The sequence below is a fragment of the Zeus faber genome (assembly GCF_960531495.2).
Source record: "Zeus faber genome assembly, chromosome: 13".
Taxonomy (NCBI): Eukaryota; Metazoa; Chordata; class Actinopteri; order Zeiformes; family Zeidae; genus Zeus; species Zeus faber.
Genome location: NC_137198.1, coordinates 10,905,032 through 10,926,168, shown reverse-complemented (window position 1 = coordinate 10,926,168; position 21,137 = coordinate 10,905,032). Strand labels below are relative to the sequence as shown.

The 21,137-nt window shown below is 42.6% G+C and overlaps 2 protein-coding genes across 2 annotated transcripts; both read left to right on the top strand.

Annotated features, from left to right (window-relative positions):
* Positions 1 to 10,586: 10,586 nt before the first annotated feature.
* LOC307239398 (uncharacterized protein) lies at positions 10,587 to 14,725 on the top strand (the record flags this gene model as incomplete). The annotated part of the gene is made up of 3 exons (XM_080012756.1): positions 10,587 to 10,616; positions 11,263 to 12,298; positions 13,706 to 14,725. The coding sequence occupies exons 1-3, from the start codon at positions 10,597 to 10,599 to the stop codon at positions 14,723 to 14,725; spliced, it is 2,076 nt and encodes a 691-aa protein (XP_079868882.1). The 5' UTR covers positions 10,587 to 10,596.
* A 3,127-nt stretch (positions 14,726 to 17,852) lies between these two features.
* bdkrb1 (bradykinin receptor B1) lies at positions 17,853 to 18,914 on the top strand (the record flags this gene model as incomplete). Its single annotated transcript, XM_080012755.1, has 1 exon — positions 17,853 to 18,914. One exon carries the CDS (start codon positions 17,853 to 17,855, stop codon positions 18,912 to 18,914), a length of 1,062 nt encoding a protein of 353 aa, XP_079868881.1.
* Positions 18,915 to 21,137: the final 2,223 nt, after the last annotated feature.

Sequence of the window (21,137 nt, the reverse complement as noted above, 5' to 3'; positions counted from 1 at the left end):
CGCAGGGAGCGGATCAGCACCGCTGCCTTTATTTTTGTCTCGCGCAGTTACCACCAGCTCTCTACAGACGGTGATAGCGTCACTCTAACCGTGTGTGGTTATTCACCCCGGTATTTGTGAATTGGACGCTATTTGCAACGAGGCCCATTTGCATAGGAAGGGGACAATTTTGCACCAAATGTATCAATAATACCTAATTTAAGCGTAGTTGGCAGCGTAGTTGGCGGTGCAATTCACCGCTTGCGGTGCTTTATCAGTTAGACGCTCGCTTTTTCTATTATTTGCGCCGGTTGAGCAGCCGCTCGATCCCAGATTGAACTTACCTTTTCACCTCAAGCTTTTTCGTACATTATTCTGTTATTTAACGCTGTTATTAAAAATAAACATTCATTGTTTGATTAAGAAGGAGTCAGGTATATGTCTGATACATCGTGTGGGAATTTCTGAATGTAGAACCTACCCCTGACACCATGCAGACCTCCGCCAGTTTTTATAGAAAGTTGGTGGCGCCCAACCTCAACGAAACTATAAATATTAATTATGGGTCCGTATTGCGCTACACAGGCGACCGCAGGCTTCCCTGCCGGCTCAGGGCAAGGAAGACTTGCACGGCTTCACGGCATCTTTTAAGATCTCACGACGGCAAGAGCAGGTCGTTACCAGCGATGAGGGCCGTTGATTTGGCTTTTGTCCGCAAAGCTGGACAACAGAGAGTCCTTCTTCTGCAGTTCATCGGAAAGCAGCCATGAAGGTCAGGGGTCACAGGGCATAGCTGGCATGGTTGAGTTAGTAAGCCCAGCCCAAATCTGTCGGGAAAAAAAGGAGAAAGGGCGGAATGGAGAAGAGGTGAGAAAAGAGGTAAAAGGGGGCGGCGGGCAGGAGGGGACGAGGCTAATGTGAGAGAAGCAAACAATGAAGAGAGGAACAGAGGATCAGAACCACGGGGAACGGGAGTAAAAGGTCAGCCGCCGCTCGGATCGCCCGCGAGCCTCGCCGGGTGGAGCGACCGCGCCCTTTTGCTCCGCCCCGGCGACAGCTCGGTGATGAGGTGGGGCAGCGAGGACAGACCTTGTCGAGCCGTCAGCCGGCAGACGAGCGGCAGGACTTCTGTACTTATCCGCAGGAACACTCCACGCCGACTACAGTATGCACAGCGTTACGCAAACACGCCCACAAACACACGTCTCGTAATTCGTGAAAGAACGACGTAAATTCATGTTTGGGTTTTTTTATACGGTCCAGGCTAAATGAGAGGTCGGGGAAGGTATTTTTTGATTATATTATGGGTCAGCATTAGTTAAGGTACAGTAGTGCTTGTGCTTGTCACATTGCTAAGTAAAGGTATGGAAGTACTTTCTCTTAAATCTACTTAAAGTATCAAAATTAAAGGTACTTGAAGTACATAAAAGGGCTATTGTGTCATTTTTCTGCAGATAAGGGCTCAAAAAATAATAGTAAATAAATAGCACAGGATTATGGTATGGATTCATACAAATTTACACATGTACTGTTTACACATGAATCTTGAAAAAGAAACGACGTAACGCAACCATGTTAGAACTGTAGTAGAGTAAAAAGTGTAGATACTGCATTCATTCTTTGAAATGTAGTGTGAAAGTCTTGACTGAATATACTTGAAAAATGCACAAAAAGTACAGTAATAAAAAAAAAGTACTTAGACATTACATTCCGAGACTGCTTCACATACGTTAAGGCATATATATATATACACATGATATTAAAAACAAAGTGTGAGATTTTTGTTTCTCGCTTTTAAAAAACGCTTTTTTTTTATTGCTCTGAGGGGCGAGATTTCGTCTACACCACGGTGTTTTACTTTCTGGTCAAAAATCCGTCGAAACCCCGGTGAGTTATCCTGCTTCACCATGCTAACTTCCTGGGGCTGATCATTGTTGCTAATTAGCCTAGCAGCTGCAATGTCGTGCATAGCAATTCGATATTACCGTGGCGTTATTGTGGTCTTTATTTTGGGGTGGAACGTATAGCTGGAGCGATTTTCTGTTGTGATGATAACTGGTAACTATGTATTAATGCAAACTCATCTTCCTCATCTTCACCCCTCCCCCGCCCACGCAGATACCTGCCGCTCAATATGCAAATCTTGTGATAATAATATCGTATATATAATATGATGTCATAGAGAAAGATTTGGATTTAATTTCCTTAGTTTCTTTCTTGTATGGAAAATGAATGAAAAGCTAATTCAGAGAATAAGAGCAGAGGTTTTTTTCTTCTTCTCCTTCAGACAGCGGTGCGCGCAGGCTCCCATGCCTGTCTTTTTAGTTTAGATCAATTTCTTTTTGTTTGTTTCCTACACGTATGAAACCAAACAAAGCTGAGTTAAGGGACTGTCCAAGTCCTTACACCGAAAAAAAAACCCCACTAACCTCCCGACAGTCTCCCCGTTGCTTTCCGTTGCTATTGGATTTAATTTAGTAAAAACTGCATGTTTTTGTGTAAATACTTTACCTGTAAATCCTGCACTTCTGGAACGGGGAGACCGCATTTGCCACATTACATTACTTTCTATGCCCCCCATTAAATAGTATCTCGCCGATCGCTGCCCCCCGGCCAAGGGCTATTGGAATTTTGCACGATCGCCCAAGCCTATTTGAATCCGATTAATTCAAAGCCCTATTTAATGATATTATAAATGTCAATGTTCAAATGTAATGTAATGTTTTGTGTCAGGGTATTTGTACTTTTATTTCAGTAAAAGGTGTGAGTGGCTTTTCCATCGCTGCCCAAAGGTAGCACCACCAAGATAATGAAACCAGTGATTACATTTGTATGTAATATGTAGAATTCACAATCTTTCAAAAAATTGAACGCCATTGTGTCTGCACAAAATAAGGAAATCCCATACAAGCCAGCATTCCCAATCAACAACACTGGCGTTATTAATATTAAAATAGTATTGGGTTTCGCCAGAGCTCATGGCTTTCGGGTACTTGAACTGTGGCAAAAACTTGAGCGGACGGAAGGCGTAACATATTTTGGAAGTGCAAATTCTCTGATTGAGCACCGCCCACGGACTTTTGAGTCACCAGAGCCACGGCCAACACAGCGACCAAAAACGGCCGGCCGAGTGACCAACACAACGACCGAAGCCGCGTACGTCGCAACGCGTGTCGTCGGCCGCTCACGGAGCCCGGCCTTCCTCCTGAATTGATTGGTTTTCCCCGTGATTCCCCGCCTTCTCCCTTGCCACCCATGGCGTGAAAAATAGCATTTCAAGTGGAGAGCTGGGAAGAAACAAGGTGCTTTTTTTAATCCGACGGTGAGGGCTGCGCCATCCCCGATGCCTCAGCAGACCCATTAAAAATGATCCATTAAAATAAGTCGACATCGCCTGTCACTCAAAGCCAAGAAGCCATCTTTTGATTCAGTATCCCTGTTCGAAAATGTGATATAGTCTCTCTCTCGCTCTCTCTCTCTCTCTTTCTCGCTCGTCTCTCTCTCGCTCGCTCTCTTTATTTCTTTCCATTTTACCTCCGTCCTGCTTCTCTGTAAGATAGGGAAAAGAGGGCTGTCATCTCAGATGGAAGAAAAACCTTTCAGGTAGGGGGGGGGGGGGATTTATGAGGCCCTTTGAAGGGAGATGGATTCCGCCCTCTCCACCTGAGCCCGGTGCCTTATTATCTCGTCCACAGAGTTTATTTTATATTCAATCTTTATATACAGTTATCACGCGGTTTGACCACAAACACATCATTTCCCTAATTGATGTCAGGGAACAGGGAGGTTGCAGGGAGCGCGGTAGAGGCGCCAAAGCCTCGTCTGAATCGCTGTTGCGTAGAATCTCATCAAAAGAAACAGGATCTGATGAGATTATCCATGGCCCGTCGCCATGGAGACTGACACCTATCACTCTGTTAACTTGACGCCCCCCCGTGGCGGATAAATAGCCGGTTCTATTGAAGGCTCGCTTTTAAGCCCGCCGGACAGAAATGAAAATGGGAACGCACTCTGGGGCGATGTTTAATGCATGATCTATTGAATAGGAGGGGGGTGGGAGGGCAGGCGAACGGAGATTTCAGAGAGAAAGACAGTCGGACAAGACTGACAGACACTCTGACAGAAGGAGACAGATTGACGAGGAGGGAGAAAACGCAAGGCAACGAGGAAGGTAACGGAGGGGTAGAGGCGTACAGCACATCATCGAGGATCAGCACTTGAAGTTTCTTTCCGTTTCTCTGCGTTCTGGTAAATGCCTTTGACAGTCTGTCCCGGGGGGAGGGGCGGGAGATGAGATGTGGATCGCTGCTGATTCTCGTTATTTCCAGCTCATTGTGAAACTTCAGCAAGTTCGACTGAGGGGATTGTCGTGTGCCGCTTTTCCGTTTGGACGCAGCCGCTTTCCTCTCTCCTTTTGGCCAATTTCCCGAAGGCGAGGCCTGGTGCAAATTAAAACAAATGTCTATGAAAGGTTGTCTCTGCTCACGGTCAGTTCCCTTCGCAGTCTGATCGTCTCAAATCCAAGCACTTAGCTGTTCACCTCTAAGCTATGTCAGAGTAAGAAATATCTCAGTGCTCCTCCGAGTAATCGAATATCCGCTGACGGTTACCCTCAAAATGTTTGTACCGGTGTTTGTGTGTGTGTGGGTGTTGGCCTACAGGGCGCTGTCATTCATCAGGTCATTCGTCAACATGGGTTCTTATTTTTCCACCGCATTAAGTGTTTTGTAGGAGTTTGTGCCCTTGTTGGGGTTGGAGATTATCATCAAAATATGCTGTTTATTTGGGTCCACAGAGGCCTGTGAGACAAATGAAGGAGTGGCGTGTGTGTGTGTGTGTGTGTGTGTGTGTGTGTGTGTGTGTGTGTGTGTGTGTGTGTGTGTGTGTGTGTGTGTGTGTGTGTGTGTGTGTGTGTGTGTGTGCTATACCTTCCTTGACCAGTAGAGGGCACCAAATGATGTTAATAAACTGTTCTATTGTAACGGATAGCTTTGGTGAAGACGATCTAAAATTCTGTTTTGTCTGCATATGAATATAAGCCTCAAAAAACCTTGAAAAGCAAAGTGAAAATAACGTCACAGAAGATGTGATAAGTTATTATTTTAAATAGCATTTGTTTCACCTTTATGGATCTTGTCAATAAAATTAGAATGTTCCCCTTTCTCAGAACTCACCAATTCATAAGGAACTAATAAATGCCAAACGGATAGTAAAAAGGCATTCGGCACAAAGTCTAATAGTGACACATGGAGTTATTTTTCAAACCAGGGTGAATCCTTCTGTGTCGTGAGAGGATTTCTCTGACTTCTATTATAAATCAAACCTTTTGGAAAGTGCCTATGAATAGCATTCCCACCATTTTTCAGCAGTGCACTGGTCGGGACACACTTGGGTAGTACGTTCTGATTTTCTGCGTCATTTTTGCGTCATTCTATGCCAATTCCATTCACAGTACCAAGCAGTAAAACTCTCACACTCACATTGCCTCTGTAAACACACCCACAGGCAAAAACAGGCTCAATGTCTTAGGCTAAACACACTTGTTATTGACCCACTTGGGGAAGTGTGTGTGTGTGTGTGTGTGTGTGTGTGTGTGTGTGTGTGTGTGTGTGTGTGTGTGTGTGTGTGTGTGTGTGTGTGTGTGTGTGTGTGTGCGTGTGTGTGTGTGTATGTGTGTATGTGTGTGTGTGTAAGTGTGTATGTGTGTGTGTATGTGTGTGTGTGTGTGTGTGGGGGCGCAATGTCTTGTGATTGATGTCGGTGTTTAAAAAAGGGGTGAGTCACCCGCCCATGCCATATTCTTATCAGCTCACCCCTGATTCGCTAAGATTATTCTGTTTGTCACAAGTCTTCCTGCTACTCAAACTCTTCCTCTTTCTCCATCTCTGTCTTTGTGAATCATCTGAACTTTCCAGAGCTGCAGAGCGCTAGATATTTTATGCATTACTACGAAAAGTTTCAACAAGCCGTCTCCCTCCCAGCCCAGAAATTATAACAAACAACAAACGGGCTAGGCTTTTCCAACCAGCGCAATTGCAGGAATATTGCGTGGTGTGTGGGTTGTGGGCCCAGACATTAGCCAATCCCAGACAAACAGTATTAGGGGAAAAGTTTCCAGTATTTACTATGATTTTCTGTAGCAGTGGCCCAGTTCCACCGTGGTTTCAGCGGTTTTACATATGGAGGCCAAGGCTCCACTTCATGTGTCAGACCCCAGGGATGGGTTTCACTCCTTTGAAGTGAGCTTCTTACGCAGTAAATTGTAGCATCTCCCATTATAACTATTAAGACATTGTAATAATTTTATATTGTTATAATTTTGACTACAGTAAGTCATCCATAGTTATCCATGTCCATATTGCTGTATATTTATTTGTCCTATCCCAATTATATTCAGCCCCTACCATAGAATGTAAAATGTATCCTGTGCACAGAAAACATTTTGTATCCCCTGTATATATATATATATATTTTTTTTTTATTGTTTCTGTACAACAATCCACCAGCCCTGACAGTACCAAGACAAATTCCTCGTATGTGAAAATGCACATGGCCAAAGAAACCGATTCTCATTCTGGTTCTGAAAGGAGTGGAAAAGGAATGGATAAGCCAGGAGGAACTGCGTGGCGTTGTCTCGTGTCTGTGACAAGTTATAAAAGAGGCCGCAAGGCCCGGATTAGAGTTGTGAAACAGAACCCGTCGCCAGGAAAAGGAGTTAATCAGCAGCAGGGAGAAGGAGACAGGAATAGTGTCGAGCTTTGCCGCCGCCTCGTCCAGACGTGATGTTATACACCCAGTTACTGTACCCCTTTTTTAGCACTCCACTAACCACAAAAACTTGATTCAATTAGTGTGGAGTCGCTCTGATTTCACTCCTCTTCACATTTAACCGTCTAACAACTCAAACACAGTTTATTTTTTTGTCCTTTGTAGAGTCCTTCATTGTGATGAACCGTTTGTACGTATGTAAAAGACCATCACGTTTTTTTTAAATTGTTTTTATTTTTTACAAAATAACCTTAAGGGTTACCGCTTAAATGTACCATTTGTCATAAGTCAGTGTTTTGGCATCGCAGGAAACAGTCATACAGTGAAATTAAATTGAAAGTACATCTTTTGGAGAAGCATTAGGATAGATCATAGATCCCCCATGAAGTCCTGACAATAGGAACCTGATACGGGTGGAGATTTTAATGGTGGAGCAAGCAGTCGCATAAATACTGGATGGCAGCAATAGGATTATTTCTAAGAGGGCGTGGCACGCTCTGATTGGTTGAATTACATTATTTTGGGTGGCATATTCTCTGAGAATGATAAGAGCTCTTCCTACTGAACTTTCCCCGTAGCTTCATGTGGTTACAGCAGCGTCTTACAGTTGCACTTAATCATTCTCCACTCGATGTGCCGCAGCTTCTATATGAACGTTGTTCCCTGATAATGATGCAGATTTTTTTTTATTTTTTAAGACAAGTTTGATAAAAAAAATATTGTACTGTACTGAGTAGGATTAGCAACTCAGTGGCAGCCGTGAGATGAAAACAAAGATATAAACTGAGTCGAGTTCAAAGAGAACATTTTTGACAGACAGTCTGATCGTAGAACCAGGCAGATTTAGATGCAGGTTTACAGAGGACCAACGATGACAAAAACCAGAACACAGGACAGCGAGTCACAGCTTGTCTATTGTTTTGCAATCTAGGTTCAAACTTCAACTGAAGTTGAATGTCAGCCGATCTTTATACGTCTTGAGAAGACAAGAACAATTTATGAATGTTCTGACAATAATCCAGCTCCATTTAAGATTTCCCCTATTAGCCGAATTCCATTGTCTGATTGTGACTAATTTTATGCTATTTCCCATGTGGTTACACCTTTGTTTTTGAGTGTATGTCTTGGAAGAGGGTCAAAACATTTTTTTTTTTTTTTCAAAAGGAAGCCTGGCCCCTCATAAACCACTGGATTGAACCAGGATATCCACCTTTCCATTGAATAAAAACATAGATCACTCCTGAGACCTGAAATATTGTACTCCAAGAAGAGAGGAAATGGTGAAAAGTGGAGGAACCGGTCGCCCTTTCAAGAGCAGACAGGGAGTGCCATTACCTCGCTACGATTAGATTTGAATGCACAATGGGTGTGCCAAAACTTGTGTGACCCAGCATAGGAGACAAACTGTGGGTTTGGAGATGGCGCTAGAATTCCCTGAAATCTGAATTTGAGTGCTATTAGCTTTTTGATGTAGAAAATGATGCAGAAAATGTATTTATTCAATCTGCAACATCAGCTCATAAAAGCTTTGATGTGTTAATGTTTTTTTCCCGGGACCCATTTCACCAATTCCTATTCAAGGGGTGAAAAGGAAAGGCAACTAAATTCTGGGAGTAATTCCACTTACTGTAAGTGCATTATGATGAATTATCATGAACACATGAATTGCTCATGCATTTACTGTGTTTCTATGCATGTACAACATCCCAGGCCAATAATTAAGATATCAGTTTTCACACACCATTATTGACTTCACTTAAGCCTGTCAATTCTGATCAATACTAGCTCGAGCATTGCCTTTCCTCATGGGTACTTTGAGTGGAATTGTTTCTATGTAATAGTGAAATACTCATACATTAAGTTTCAAAATGCCTACAGATCAGTTCTCAACTGTTGGGCAATGGAGTAGCTGGTCCATGATGTAACAACATATTTGCATGCACACACACACACACACACACACACACACACACACACACACACACACACACACACACACACACATGCATACACACACATGCACAGCTGTGCATGATGAATAAAGCGCATACACAAGCACTCACTCACTCATTATTGAAAATGTTATTTTATAATGTTTTGACTCATAACTTCATCTGGTAATTGTAATTCCAATACTAGCCTCACAAACTTCCCCTAAATTACAAAGAGTGAGTTATAATATTATGAAGAATAAAATAAAATACTTTTTGTTCAAATCTATACAATGCTATTACTGTAGGACAGTATGTTTTCCTTTATTATTGATTCTTCTCACACATGGATTAACCTCCTTCTTGACCCCTCTTTTGATTTCATGTGAAACTTTGGGTAACGTTGTCCATAAAGCCCATATCTATACTGAATTATAGATACCTTCACAGCACATTATAGTGCTAACATCATGCATTATAGGCTTTGCTATACTGTAAGCTTTCATAATGCATCATGATGTCAACAGCAACAATCAAAGAGGTATATGTATGTTTATAATACTTTATAAGGTCAGCTATCACAACTTCTTAAAATCACTCATCACCCCTTTTTCATTAATGTTTATAAGGTCTTATAAACATCATATGGATTTTCTGTTAATAACATGGATGGAAAGTGGTTATGGCTATAATGCCTTATGAAGTCTGCTTTAAGTAAAGCATAATGTGTTTATAGTTATGCATAACACAATTTATAAGGCTATTTTGTTTATAGTCACTATTTGCTATAAAGTTGGTAGCCCCTCAGTTGAAAAAAAAAAGGGGGGTATTTTGTGGAAATACCAAAAACCACCAATAAATAAACTTCAAACTAAAATTTTTACTATTTAACTTTTTTAATGAAAATACATTCATATAAGTTATACATAAGTTGAGTGTATCAACAAGAAAATGCACCCTTCCCCAATACACTCGGGGTATGCACACTTTGCTGTGACGAGTGGCTGGAAATATGCTGTAAACGGTAAAGAGATGTTTACACACAACAAAATCACACTTCACATCGAAGAAGAAAAAAAAAAAATTTACATTCGTCATAGACATATTGAGGAGGTAGGATGCAATGAGTCAACAGTGGGTTTTGAATTGACTCAGAGGGCTGTTGTTCAGTTTCTCTCCATTTTAAATGCCTTCCGTGCTCTGGTGTCAAGATCTGCAAAGGGCCTGCGCTGGCAAATATCCGGCCTCGGTCTCGAACACTGCGGTCTGCTGCCAATCACCTTCACCCACACATGGCGATAATGCACTGTAAATCATAATGCATAATAGATAAGTGCCTTAATAGGATGCGTTGAACTTTGTCATTCAGTACATTAAAGAACCTGAGACTTGGGATGGTTGTTTGCAAGTGCCTTTACACCAAATGAACGTCACATTCCAAATTAATTAACAACATTGTACAACATTATTGTATTCAAACTTTATAAATCGAAAAGAAACCTCCCGCTATGGAGACAACAGAGCTTCTGTCAGGTGTCTCTGCTCTTTAACAGTAAGAAAGTTACAGGGTACCAGAGCACAATTAAAGCCCTGGATCTGGTTTTATTATCCTGCAATAAAAACTGATCCGGCCAGAGTGTGAACGAGCAGACAGACATGTCACCCGGCCAAGATTTAAATTGGCTCACATGAAAAGTAATAAAACAAATAATTTCACTGTGTAAAAGTATATTTTTCTTGGAATTACCTTCAAGACACAGATTACTGTAGGGAGAGGAGAGCGGGAGGGGGAGAGAGAGTCAGAACGCTGCTGTTCCCTTTTAGGAGTCAGAACGAGGGAGGGCACTCGCGCACTGGAGCTCAGCATCTGGAGGGAATGCACTGCACATCTGGAGCCGACTTCAGACCTGACTTCAGAATGTCTCCCCAGCCTACAAGGTAACGAAATCTGTTTTGGTCTCTTATGTATTTCAAGATTCACTCTCATTCAACGCTTTGAAAGTCAGTTTCTAATGCATCTTCATTTGAGAGTCCGTGTTTTGTGGTGTGCTTTGTTTACCGTGTCTATGTTGTGATTCATTCTTGTTTCACTATCTTTTCTGAGCTAAAGTGCAATGTGTCTTAAATGCTATTACCAGTAGCTTCAGAACCATTTAAAAAGGCGATAGTGTCCTTAAAAAGTGTGTAAAATAGAGAAGGTGTTGGTTTCCTAGTTCCACTAAGTGAAACTAACAGAACTCTCCCACTGACAATAATGAAATATATTATTTAAGGTCCATCCCTTAAGATGTGCTGCTGTGGCCTCATTAACTCAATTTCAGAAATCAGGATAAAAGCAGTTAAATTGAACTTTTTTTTTTTCAACCCCTTTCGCTATTTTCCTAGACTGTGAAGATATTAAAAATGGTGTTCATTGATTTTGTTTTGTTTAATAAAAGAAAACAACCAAAAGTGATGACGATATATATATATATTGTCATATATGCTGATATGGGTTCAGTTTAGTAAATCTAACGCATGAATATATGTAATAGTAGATTCTGTACCTCTGACCTCTCTGATACATTTGAGTTTATCTCCACAGCTTCCAAGTAAATCTCTCCACCACAGCGGTTTATGGAGATAAAAACAACAGTAATGTCAGTGAGTGCAACGACGAAGACTACTGGGAATGGCTAATGACCATGCAACCAGCCTACATTATGACCATTAGTGTCCTTGGAATTCTGGGTAATGTGTTTGTGCTGCTGGTTTTCTGCCTCCACAAAAAGGCCTGCACAGTGGCTGAGATCTTCCTGAGTAACCTGGCAGCTTCTGACCTCGTCCTGGTCTCCTGCCTTCCATTCTGGGCCGCCAGTGTGGCCAACGACTTCGAATGGCCCTTCGGTCCCCTCCTGTGCCGACTCGTGAACCTCGGCATCAAGATGAACACGTACTGCAGCATCTACTTTGTGGTTCTCGTGAGCATGGATCGACACGTGGCGCTCGTCTATACCATGTCCCATGGGAGGATGCGCAGGCCGAAGTTCGCCAAACTGAGCTGTCTGCTCGTGTGGTGCTTTGGCTTGCTTCTGGCCATTCCAACCCTCGTTTTTAGAGCAGTAAAGTACTTCCCCAAGTATGACATTAACGCCTGCTTCCTGGAATACCCAAACCAGTCCACGGAGCTACTGTGTGACGGCATACTGGTCGTCGTCAGCTTCATCATCCCCGTCTCTCTGATCTCCTACTGCACCTTCAAAGTCATCCTGGCGCTGAAGAACCGCATGATGGAGCGGTTCAATGCTGAGAATACAGAAAGGAAGGCCACTCTGCTGGTGCTGGCTGTCCTCCTGGCCTTCCTCATCTGCTGGGTTCCCTTCCACCTGGTCACGACCCTGGATGTGCTCCACAGGGCGGGTGTGCTGACGGGCTGCAACCTCACCGCAGCCCTCGACAACCTAAACCAGATCTTTAGCTACTTGGCCTTCTTCAATAGTGTCCTGAACCCCGTCCTCTATGTCATTGTGGGGAAAAACTTTCGTAAAAAGGTCAAGGAAGTGTTTGAACAGCTCGCCAAGAAGAGAATAGTGATCAGGAGATCCACAGGCTCACAGCTCTCTTCTACGCTCAAGACCACGGCATAAACAGCTGTTCATGGCGTGGTCTCAGGAAAATGAAAAGTGGAATCAGGTCGTACCATTAATCTCAGAACTAAACGTTCCTCTTATGAGGACTGGAAAGGTTTTGTATTATAATGTTTTGAATAATAGATGAGCTCAGATAAGTAGCTTTAACTGTGTAGAAGATGGATAAAAAGTTACCTTTATTTCCTCAGTATTCATAGCATAGCTGTTCAAAGTCAGGTGTATAAGTTGTAATATACAAATCTGTATATTGTTAGATATTTTTTTTTATAAGATCTGTAAATATAACTTTCTTATAGAGGTCTTGTGTCATTAACCAGATATGTATGTACATAGCACTATAAAGCATTTGTGTTTACTTTATGAAAATGATTGTCAAATAAACAGCAAACAGTATGCTAGAAAATATGCCTTGTTAAAATAATGCATTTGAATGTAAGCTACAAACCCAGAAAACTAAAGTGAATCAACTCCGATGGTGTTTTTCTTCTGGTGTTTCTGACTCAGTGTCTGCACGGCTGAAAGCAAGAATTTGTACAAGATTTTCCGACGGTGACACCGGTTGTGTTCCCCAGTGTGGGCTGCGAGTGCAAGGGTTTTCTTTTTATGCATCTTCCCCCATCAGTGAATTTTTACTGGCCAGACATTGAGTCAGTGCGGGACTGTGGTCAAGGGCACACCCACTGTTGTACTTGTCCCCAAAATGAAAGCTTGGCGTGCCAGACAGGAAACCTCTGCTGAAAGCCAAGTTTTACCATCCTGTTGGGGTAGAAAATCTTTGTGTAACAAAAATCTAGACAGTTACCTCAAAAGAAAAATCTAAAAATGACAATTTAGTTCTTTCCAACCTTCTCCTCAGTCCGCATTTATACACATTTTACGCATTTAATGTATTTACAATTCATGAAAACGTATGTACAGTAACATAAGTTTGATTATCTTACGGCCAATTCATGTGCATTTCTGTGTTTATGTGGAGATTTTATGTACAGTAGATGTTTGATGCTATGTTATTGTGTACACTGCCAGTTTTGACATAATCTTGATAACATAGAGACAGGCCATCTGTTGCTATGGCGCCTCATTAACGCAACAGCAAGCACAGCCTTTGCACTCTAACCGATAGCGCCATTTGATTCTTTCCTTACACTCCATTAAATTCATTATCCCGCTCCACTTCCTAAATTAACGCTGTCGCACATGTATTTATCTTTGTTGACACAATTAAAAGGTTTTATGTGTTTAATGTCATTGCGTTGACCACTCACACACGTTGGCACACCAGGCGTCATCTCAAACGCTATTTCTGCGCTACCTTGTCCCTTTCTCGATCTTTCTGCATTGAGCCCGTGCAAGCGTAGGATAGCTCTCAGAATGTTCCCGAACCTGTCACATGTACAGCTCGTGGAGAGCGTTTCTAGGGCTGAGGACTTCTGTAACCACACAGACGCGTGGGACTGGGTCTACACCATGCAGCCCGTCTACATGTCTGTCATTTGCTTCCTCGGGGTGTTTGGCAACTCTTTTGTGCTCTTCGTCTTCTGTCGGCAAAAACGCCCTGGCACCGTGGCCGACATCTACCTAGGCAACCTTGCGGCCGCCGACCTGTTCATGGTGTCCTGCCTGCCATTTTGGGTGGTGACGGTCATCCGCGAGTTCCACTGGAGATTCGGGGAAACAATGTGCCAGCTGGTCGGTGTTGTCATCGGGATGAATTATTACAGCAGCGTGCTGTTTCTGATGCTGGTGAGTGTGGACCGGTACCTGGCCCTCACGAGGCCCCTGTCCCACAGGAGGAGGAGGAGGCGCCGGGCGGCCTGTGCGCACGCTATCTGCCTCGGTATCTGGGTGATTGGGGTCCTGCTCAGCCTCCCCGCTCTTCTGTTCCGCTCCGTCCAGTTCTTCCCCGCGCTGGGGGTGGATGCCTGCTACATGGCGTACCCCCACTATGGCTGGAGGCTTCGTTACAACCTAACTGTCAACGTGGTCGGCTTCCTAGTCCCAGTTCCCATCGTGTCATTCTGCAGTTACCACATCATCAAAGTGCTTCGGGACAGCCGGGCGCTGAGGGAAAGCAGCGCAGGTGGAGCGGCGATGGAGTGGAAGGCCGCCTATCTCGTGCTTGTCGTACTGACTGTATTTGTCCTCAGCTGGCTGCCCTACCAGATCCTCATCTTCCTGGATACCCTGGATTATCACCAGGTCCTTTCTGGATGCACCTGGGCATACGTGTTAGACATTGGCATTCAGTTAGCCACTTACCTCGGCTACAGCAACAGTTCACTGAATCCTTTTCTGTATGTGATTGTGGGGAAGCACTTTCGGCACAGAGCCAAAGTAGCCTTCAAACCAATCCTGTGCGGCAAGAAATGGAGGAAGACAATTCGGTCAAATAATGATCTCAACTTCACCACTAGATAGATTGCAGCAAAGTGTGGTCTAGTCCTAATAATCAGCATTTGGTGCAATTACTGTCAAGTTCTAGAACATACATTTTATTAAAGGGATCTATATTTCCTGTATAGGATATAGGGAAAAGTGTGTGTGGGTGTGTGTGTGTGTGTGTGTGTGTGTGTGTGTGTGTGTGCGTGCGTGCGTACGTATGTGTGTGTGTTTTGGTTTTTTTTGTTTTGTTTTTTTTAAGAAAAACTGAATTTAGCTTTATTGTTTTATTGGGTTGTTTTTCTCAGATAGGACATACATATTCTTGAAGGGATCTGTATTTACTGGATCTGTATTTACTGGATCTTTTTATTCTATAATTTTTCAACGGCTCCTTTTTCCCATTTTCTTGGTTCTGCCACACATTTAATAATTTCCCATCTTCTGAAGGCAACATTACCCATTTTCAATGTTATGACAATGACAAGGGCCTGTCTAATATATTTTTTTTTATTTGTGACATAGAGAGCCAATTCAAGTAATTGATGACAGCATCCTCCCTGCACACTTTGTGGTGATTTCAGTCGGTAGATGACACTGAGCCACACTTTCTATCCGTAATTATTATCTATCCGATTTAATCACATTTGTAAAGAAATGTGGATTGATGTGTTCCATATTTGTTTGCAGCTCAAAAAATCACATTCTAGTGCACAGTACCTCTTTAAGGTAATGGATTAATGGATTTGCTGTTTATTCTAAGTGATAGGACAATATGTTTTTGCTGTTCATTAAAAATGAAACATGCCTCTGGACTGTATCAGAGTAGTTTTTGTACACAGTCCCAAAGGGGAAAATAACTTGAAAATGACAAAGATCAACAAATGGGACAAATAGTATATTTCAAACACTGTGGTGTTGTTTATACAGAAGAAAGTCTGAGCATTTTCCATTCTGGTGCGTGATGACACAAGCCTGATTTGACTTCACAAACATTCCCCATTTTCAACAAGGTGTAGTACATAAATAACACTCAGGATGTGTTGACATTTAAAGTTAGGATTAATTAGTGGGATAGGAAAGTAATGCAGTGTGTTGAAATCCTTGATCTGTTTTTGTGAGTATTAATATTTTGTGATATCACAATAAACCTGACAGAAAGGAATGACCTGTTGTGTTGTTGTTGTTCCAGTGCAGTATAAGCACCATAAGTTTGAACCTCATCACCTCTATGAGTCAGGGCAGTAGACGTTGCTTTCAAATCAGGGCTTGAACTGCATGTTGGCTGTAAGGTGATTAACTGTAATATGTCCTTTGACTTAAAGGATTGTTTGACTGTAGAAGTTGCTTCTATAATAGTTTTTAAATAACTGCTTCATGTTAAACTAACCAGGAATGTCGTTCCTTATCCAATCAGTTAGCCCTTTTTAATGTATGTAAGGCTCTTTCGCTCAACTGCTGCTTTTCCTTTCGAACATAGCCAGTTTCCAACACGTGCGAGAAGCCAAATTTCGACCCTTTTATAAACAACTTGATAAACTGATCTCATGGCAATGGTGTCGACTCTACACTGTAGAGGAATGCACCTCTCTATATACAATCATTGGCTGTTCTGGATCTTATACAATCATTGGCTGTACTGGATCTTCCCTCTGCGGCACTCTGTCTGGACTAGGGCTTTATGTGCTCCTGCTTGGGATACTGCTCCAGAATTGCATTTTGTCATTATTAAAGGATTTTCTATGCCCAGTTTGAGGTAAGAGTCTGTCCTGTTACCTCAGTGAGTAGATTTTTGATTGTAATGTTTTAATAAAAGACATGAAATTTGAAACGTAACTAAGAACTGCTAGTCAGAAGGACAGAAGTCTAGTTGAGCATAGCCTATAAGAACATTAGCATCTCAACTAACTAATAAACTAACAATTACTGGTACAATTTATAATCTATAGAATAGTAAACAACTACATGTTCATACAAACGTCTATTGAAGATCATCTATAGGAACCATTTCACTCAAGCGCCAAATTAATCAGAATGATGTAGAATGAGTCACATACACAGATCAGCCATAATATTAAAACCACCAATAATAACCACTAATATTGTGTAGCTCCCCCTCGTGCCGCCAAAACAGCTGTGACCCGTGGAGGCATGGACTCCACAAGACCTCTGAAGGTGTCCTGTGGTATCTGGCACCAAGACGTCAGCAGCAGATCCTTTAAGTCCTGGAAGTTGACGAGGTGGGGCCCCCATGGATCAGGCTTGTTCTTCCAACAGATGCTCCATCGGATCGAACCCTAACCCCGCCCAACCACATGATGGAGAAGAAAACGTGATTCATCGGACCAGGCCACCTTCCTCCATTGCTCCATGGTCCCGTTCTGACACGTGCCCATTGTGGGTGATTTCGGCAGCGGACAGGGGTCGGCATGTGCACTATCACTGGTCTGCGGCTACACAGCCCCATACGCAGCAAGCTGTGATGCACTGCGTGTTCTGACACCTTTCTATCACAGCAGCATGAACTTTTTCAGCAATTTGTGCTACAGTAGCTCTTCTGTGGGATCGGACCAGACGGGCTAGACAGGCTCGCCATGCGCATCAATGAGCCTTGGGCGCCCATGAGCCTGTCACCGGTTCACCGGTTGTTCTTCCTTGGATCACTTTTGGTAGGTAGTACCCACTGCATACTAGGAACACCCCACAAGACCTGCTGTTTTGGAGACGCTTACGACCCAGTCGTCTAGCATCACAATTTAGTCCTTATCAAAGTGGCTCAGATCCTTACACTTGCCCATTTTTCCTGTTTCCAACACATCAACTTCAAGAACTGACTGTTCACTTGCTGCCTAATATATCCCACCCCTTGACAGGTGCCATTAGAAGATGAGCAATGTTATTACTTTAACCTGCCAATAGTTTTAATGTTGTGGCTGATCGGTGTAATTCACACTTTATCTTAACCAAATTACACTAATATATTTTTATTTATCTTTGTATCTATGTATATATTACACACACACACACACACACACACACACACACACACACACACACAGACAATATATAATGCTTTTACTCAAGAGCTAATTTAGACCCTAATAATAACCATACATAACCACATCTTTATCTATTGTAGATGATGGAGCCAGTGAACACTGTATCCATGGCGATGCTGTTGTCTAAAAATAGCAGCTCCTCCCAACCTCTCAACATCACCGGGGCCCCTGTCTTTGGAGAATGGGAGCTCATCCAAACTGTAATCCCGCCATACATCTTTTCCCTGAGCGTGTTCGGCCTCCTGGGTAATGGCTTTGTGCTCCTGGTATTCCTCCTCCATAGGGATCGCCTGAACATCCCAGAGATCTACCTGGGCAACCTGGCGCTGGCCGACTTCATCCTTCTCTTCTGCCTCCCGTTCTGGGCAATGAACATCCAGAACAATTTCAACTGGACTTACGGAGACGCCTTATGCAAGATAGTGAACTCCTCTGTCATCATCAATTTCTACACAAGCATGTACACGCTGGTGATGATCAGCATCGATCGCTACCTAGCACTGGTGAAGACTATGAACGGCAGATGGCTAAGACGCACCCTTTACGCCAAAGTTATCTGTGGTACCCTGTGGATCTTTGGGCTCTTGATGAGCCTGCCCACCATGATCCACAGAAAGGTGAAGTTCGTGGAGGAGGTCGGCACCCTGTCTTGTGTGCTCGACTACGGCACCAGTTGGATCCTCGCCCACCAGATCCTGGTGAACGTGGTGGGCTTCTTTCTGCCTCTTTTGGTCATTGGGTTTTGCAGTTGCAACATAGTCAGGGCCTTAAAGCAGAGAAGGGAAGCCGTGTGTCTGCCGGAAGGGAGCGACAGCAAGGCCACAGCCTTGGTCTACGCAGTGACGATCCTGTTCGTGGCGTGCTGGGGTCCCTTCCAACTCTTCACAGTGCTCGATGTGCTTTGCGAGCTCAATGTTTTAAACGAAGAGACCTGGTCTCACGCTTTGGATATTGGACATCAGATTTCAGTTTATCTGGCGTTCCTCAGCAGCGGACTGAACCCGGTGCTTTACGTCTTCTCTGGGCAGTATTTCAGGAGGAAAGTCAGAGCCATATGCAGGAACGCCAGACACGGTCGTCGGGGATCCGATATGACGATATATCAACGTTCTGTCGTATCCACTTACATCAACAGAACAGAGCAAATCAAGCATGTTGTCGTATCATAACTACAACGGCTGCGGTGTAGGACTATGCCCTGATAATGCAGAAGTTGTGGTTGGACCTTAATTTATCGTTTACGAAGGTATACTTCATTTGATTTGATTTTCATGATTCATCATAGTTTTGAGTTGAGTTTGTGTTTACGTAAGTAACTCGGAACGTAATTAAGTACATGACTAGGTTGCAATTTACCAGGGATCTCTGACTGGATCGATGACTAAAATTCCTTGTTCGGTGCCAGTTTCCAGATACGATGTTGAGTTGAAGTGAAACAAACAGCTCTTGAGAAAGCTAGTGTATTGTTGGAATCCAGGCACCGATGCTGTCTGTTAATTGTGACAATTATAGAGACCACACACGCACTGTGTACATTTGCATGTGTGAACAAAGTATTTATTTAAGCCGCAGTGGCCTCCATTGGAGTGATACTCAGAGGATCCAAAACATTTCCTTAAACAGTATTAATGTCTTTCATTTTGGCTAAGAAACAATTTCACTGCATCACTGGCTTTGGAAACTAGTGATATTGCCAATGTAATAACCTTATCGCAAAAACTAGCTAATTTAACTGCCCTCCCTCTGTGTTCATCTGAGTTATCACATAATGTGTCTCCATAAAAAAAAATGCAATCTTCAAGATGTTATTCCTGTCTTTCCCATTACCTAAAATATAAGGTGTGCTGCATATGGCAAATGTACAGGTAGTGTATCTACTCTTATCCTTTTGATTCAGGGGGAAAAAAAACACTCCAAATTGATGATTTTTTGTGTAAGTACTTATGTCATGCTTTCTAACACTTTTATTCCTAATTATTTGAAATTGGTGAATATATGAATGTAATCCCTTGTTTCCGTATGCCATCTGGATTGCTATACCCCCTGAGATAATGTCCACTTCCTTCCAGCTTTCTCTCAAAATCGAATAAACAAAACCATTACAGGTAATGACCCTATCCATCCTTACTGTGATGGCTCCTTTTGGTGGATTAACTTTTGGTTCTCCATGTAGTCATTTATTGCTCATATTGCTAAGTGTTTGCCTCTTTTATAGTATGTATCGCAATACCACAATAGTACCCCATCTTTAATATTTGAATTTTCTTTTATGTTTCTTTCTTTGCTGGAGTAATAAAATGCAGATAAAAACACATTTCCAGAATAGAGCGTGAATTAAAGAAATACAAAGATTACATTTGAACATTAGTGTTCCCTGGCTCACTGCGTCCGTAGAAAACACTTGTTGTCATTTACACTCAGAAGTCCTCGCAGAGGGACTTGGACAGCACGAAGCTGTGATGTGAGGGGATGTTGTGTGTCTGGTTTGCGTCAAGAGAAACGCATGTGGACAAGCGCTCGCACACCAAAACAAACACAGCTGTGCAGCAGGGTTGTGTTTTATTATAGGCACATTTTCAGCATGCGGGATTCCTGTTATGGAAGCAATTCTGCCGCCAAAGAAAATAGTGAAATTCAAACACATAATGCCATACACAGAGTTGCTTTTTGAGGGACAAACCCATTTTTTTTTTTGGTCGAGAAAAAAGTAAATTCCTACCTGTTTACCAACAGCAATTTAGGTTCGTTCGTGGTAAGACAATGAATACTATGATTACTGCTATGATTTTATTTAATTCCAATTACTGTAAGTGACCTTAAACCACAGTAAGTACTGTGTATCCAACTTAAAGGAGCACTATGTAAGGTGCTTTAATGTTGTGTTCACTATCTGTTCACACGGTGAGTAAGCAAACTGAAATGAATTCATCAATTTAACTTCCCTGCAAACGTACGAGGCTATAACCCTGGTGTCCGACCACAGCATATTTGCCGTTTGTTCGCATTTTGTTTGATCAGTTATCATTCTACCTCCACATCTGGAACATTTGCATTTCAGTGCTTCGTAAAAAAGGGAAGATAAACTGAGAGGGGGATAGCAGTTTAAAGTTATTAACTCGCCCTTTAAACAACTAGAGGCACACCACTAGAGAATCTTACGGTGCTCTTTTAACAATCATCATTAATATAATCCATTACAGTAAGTGAGTCCATAATGTTATTGTGAAATAAAACAACTGCTGTATATATATGTAACATACTATGACTCTCCTAAGTGCCACAAAACCAATTCAAATGGAAGCATCTTCATGATGGTGTCCTCACAAACATCACTTTATACAAAACTGTTTAATAAGAGTTTTTACTCTCCCGGGCTCCCCTCATCCCTTACA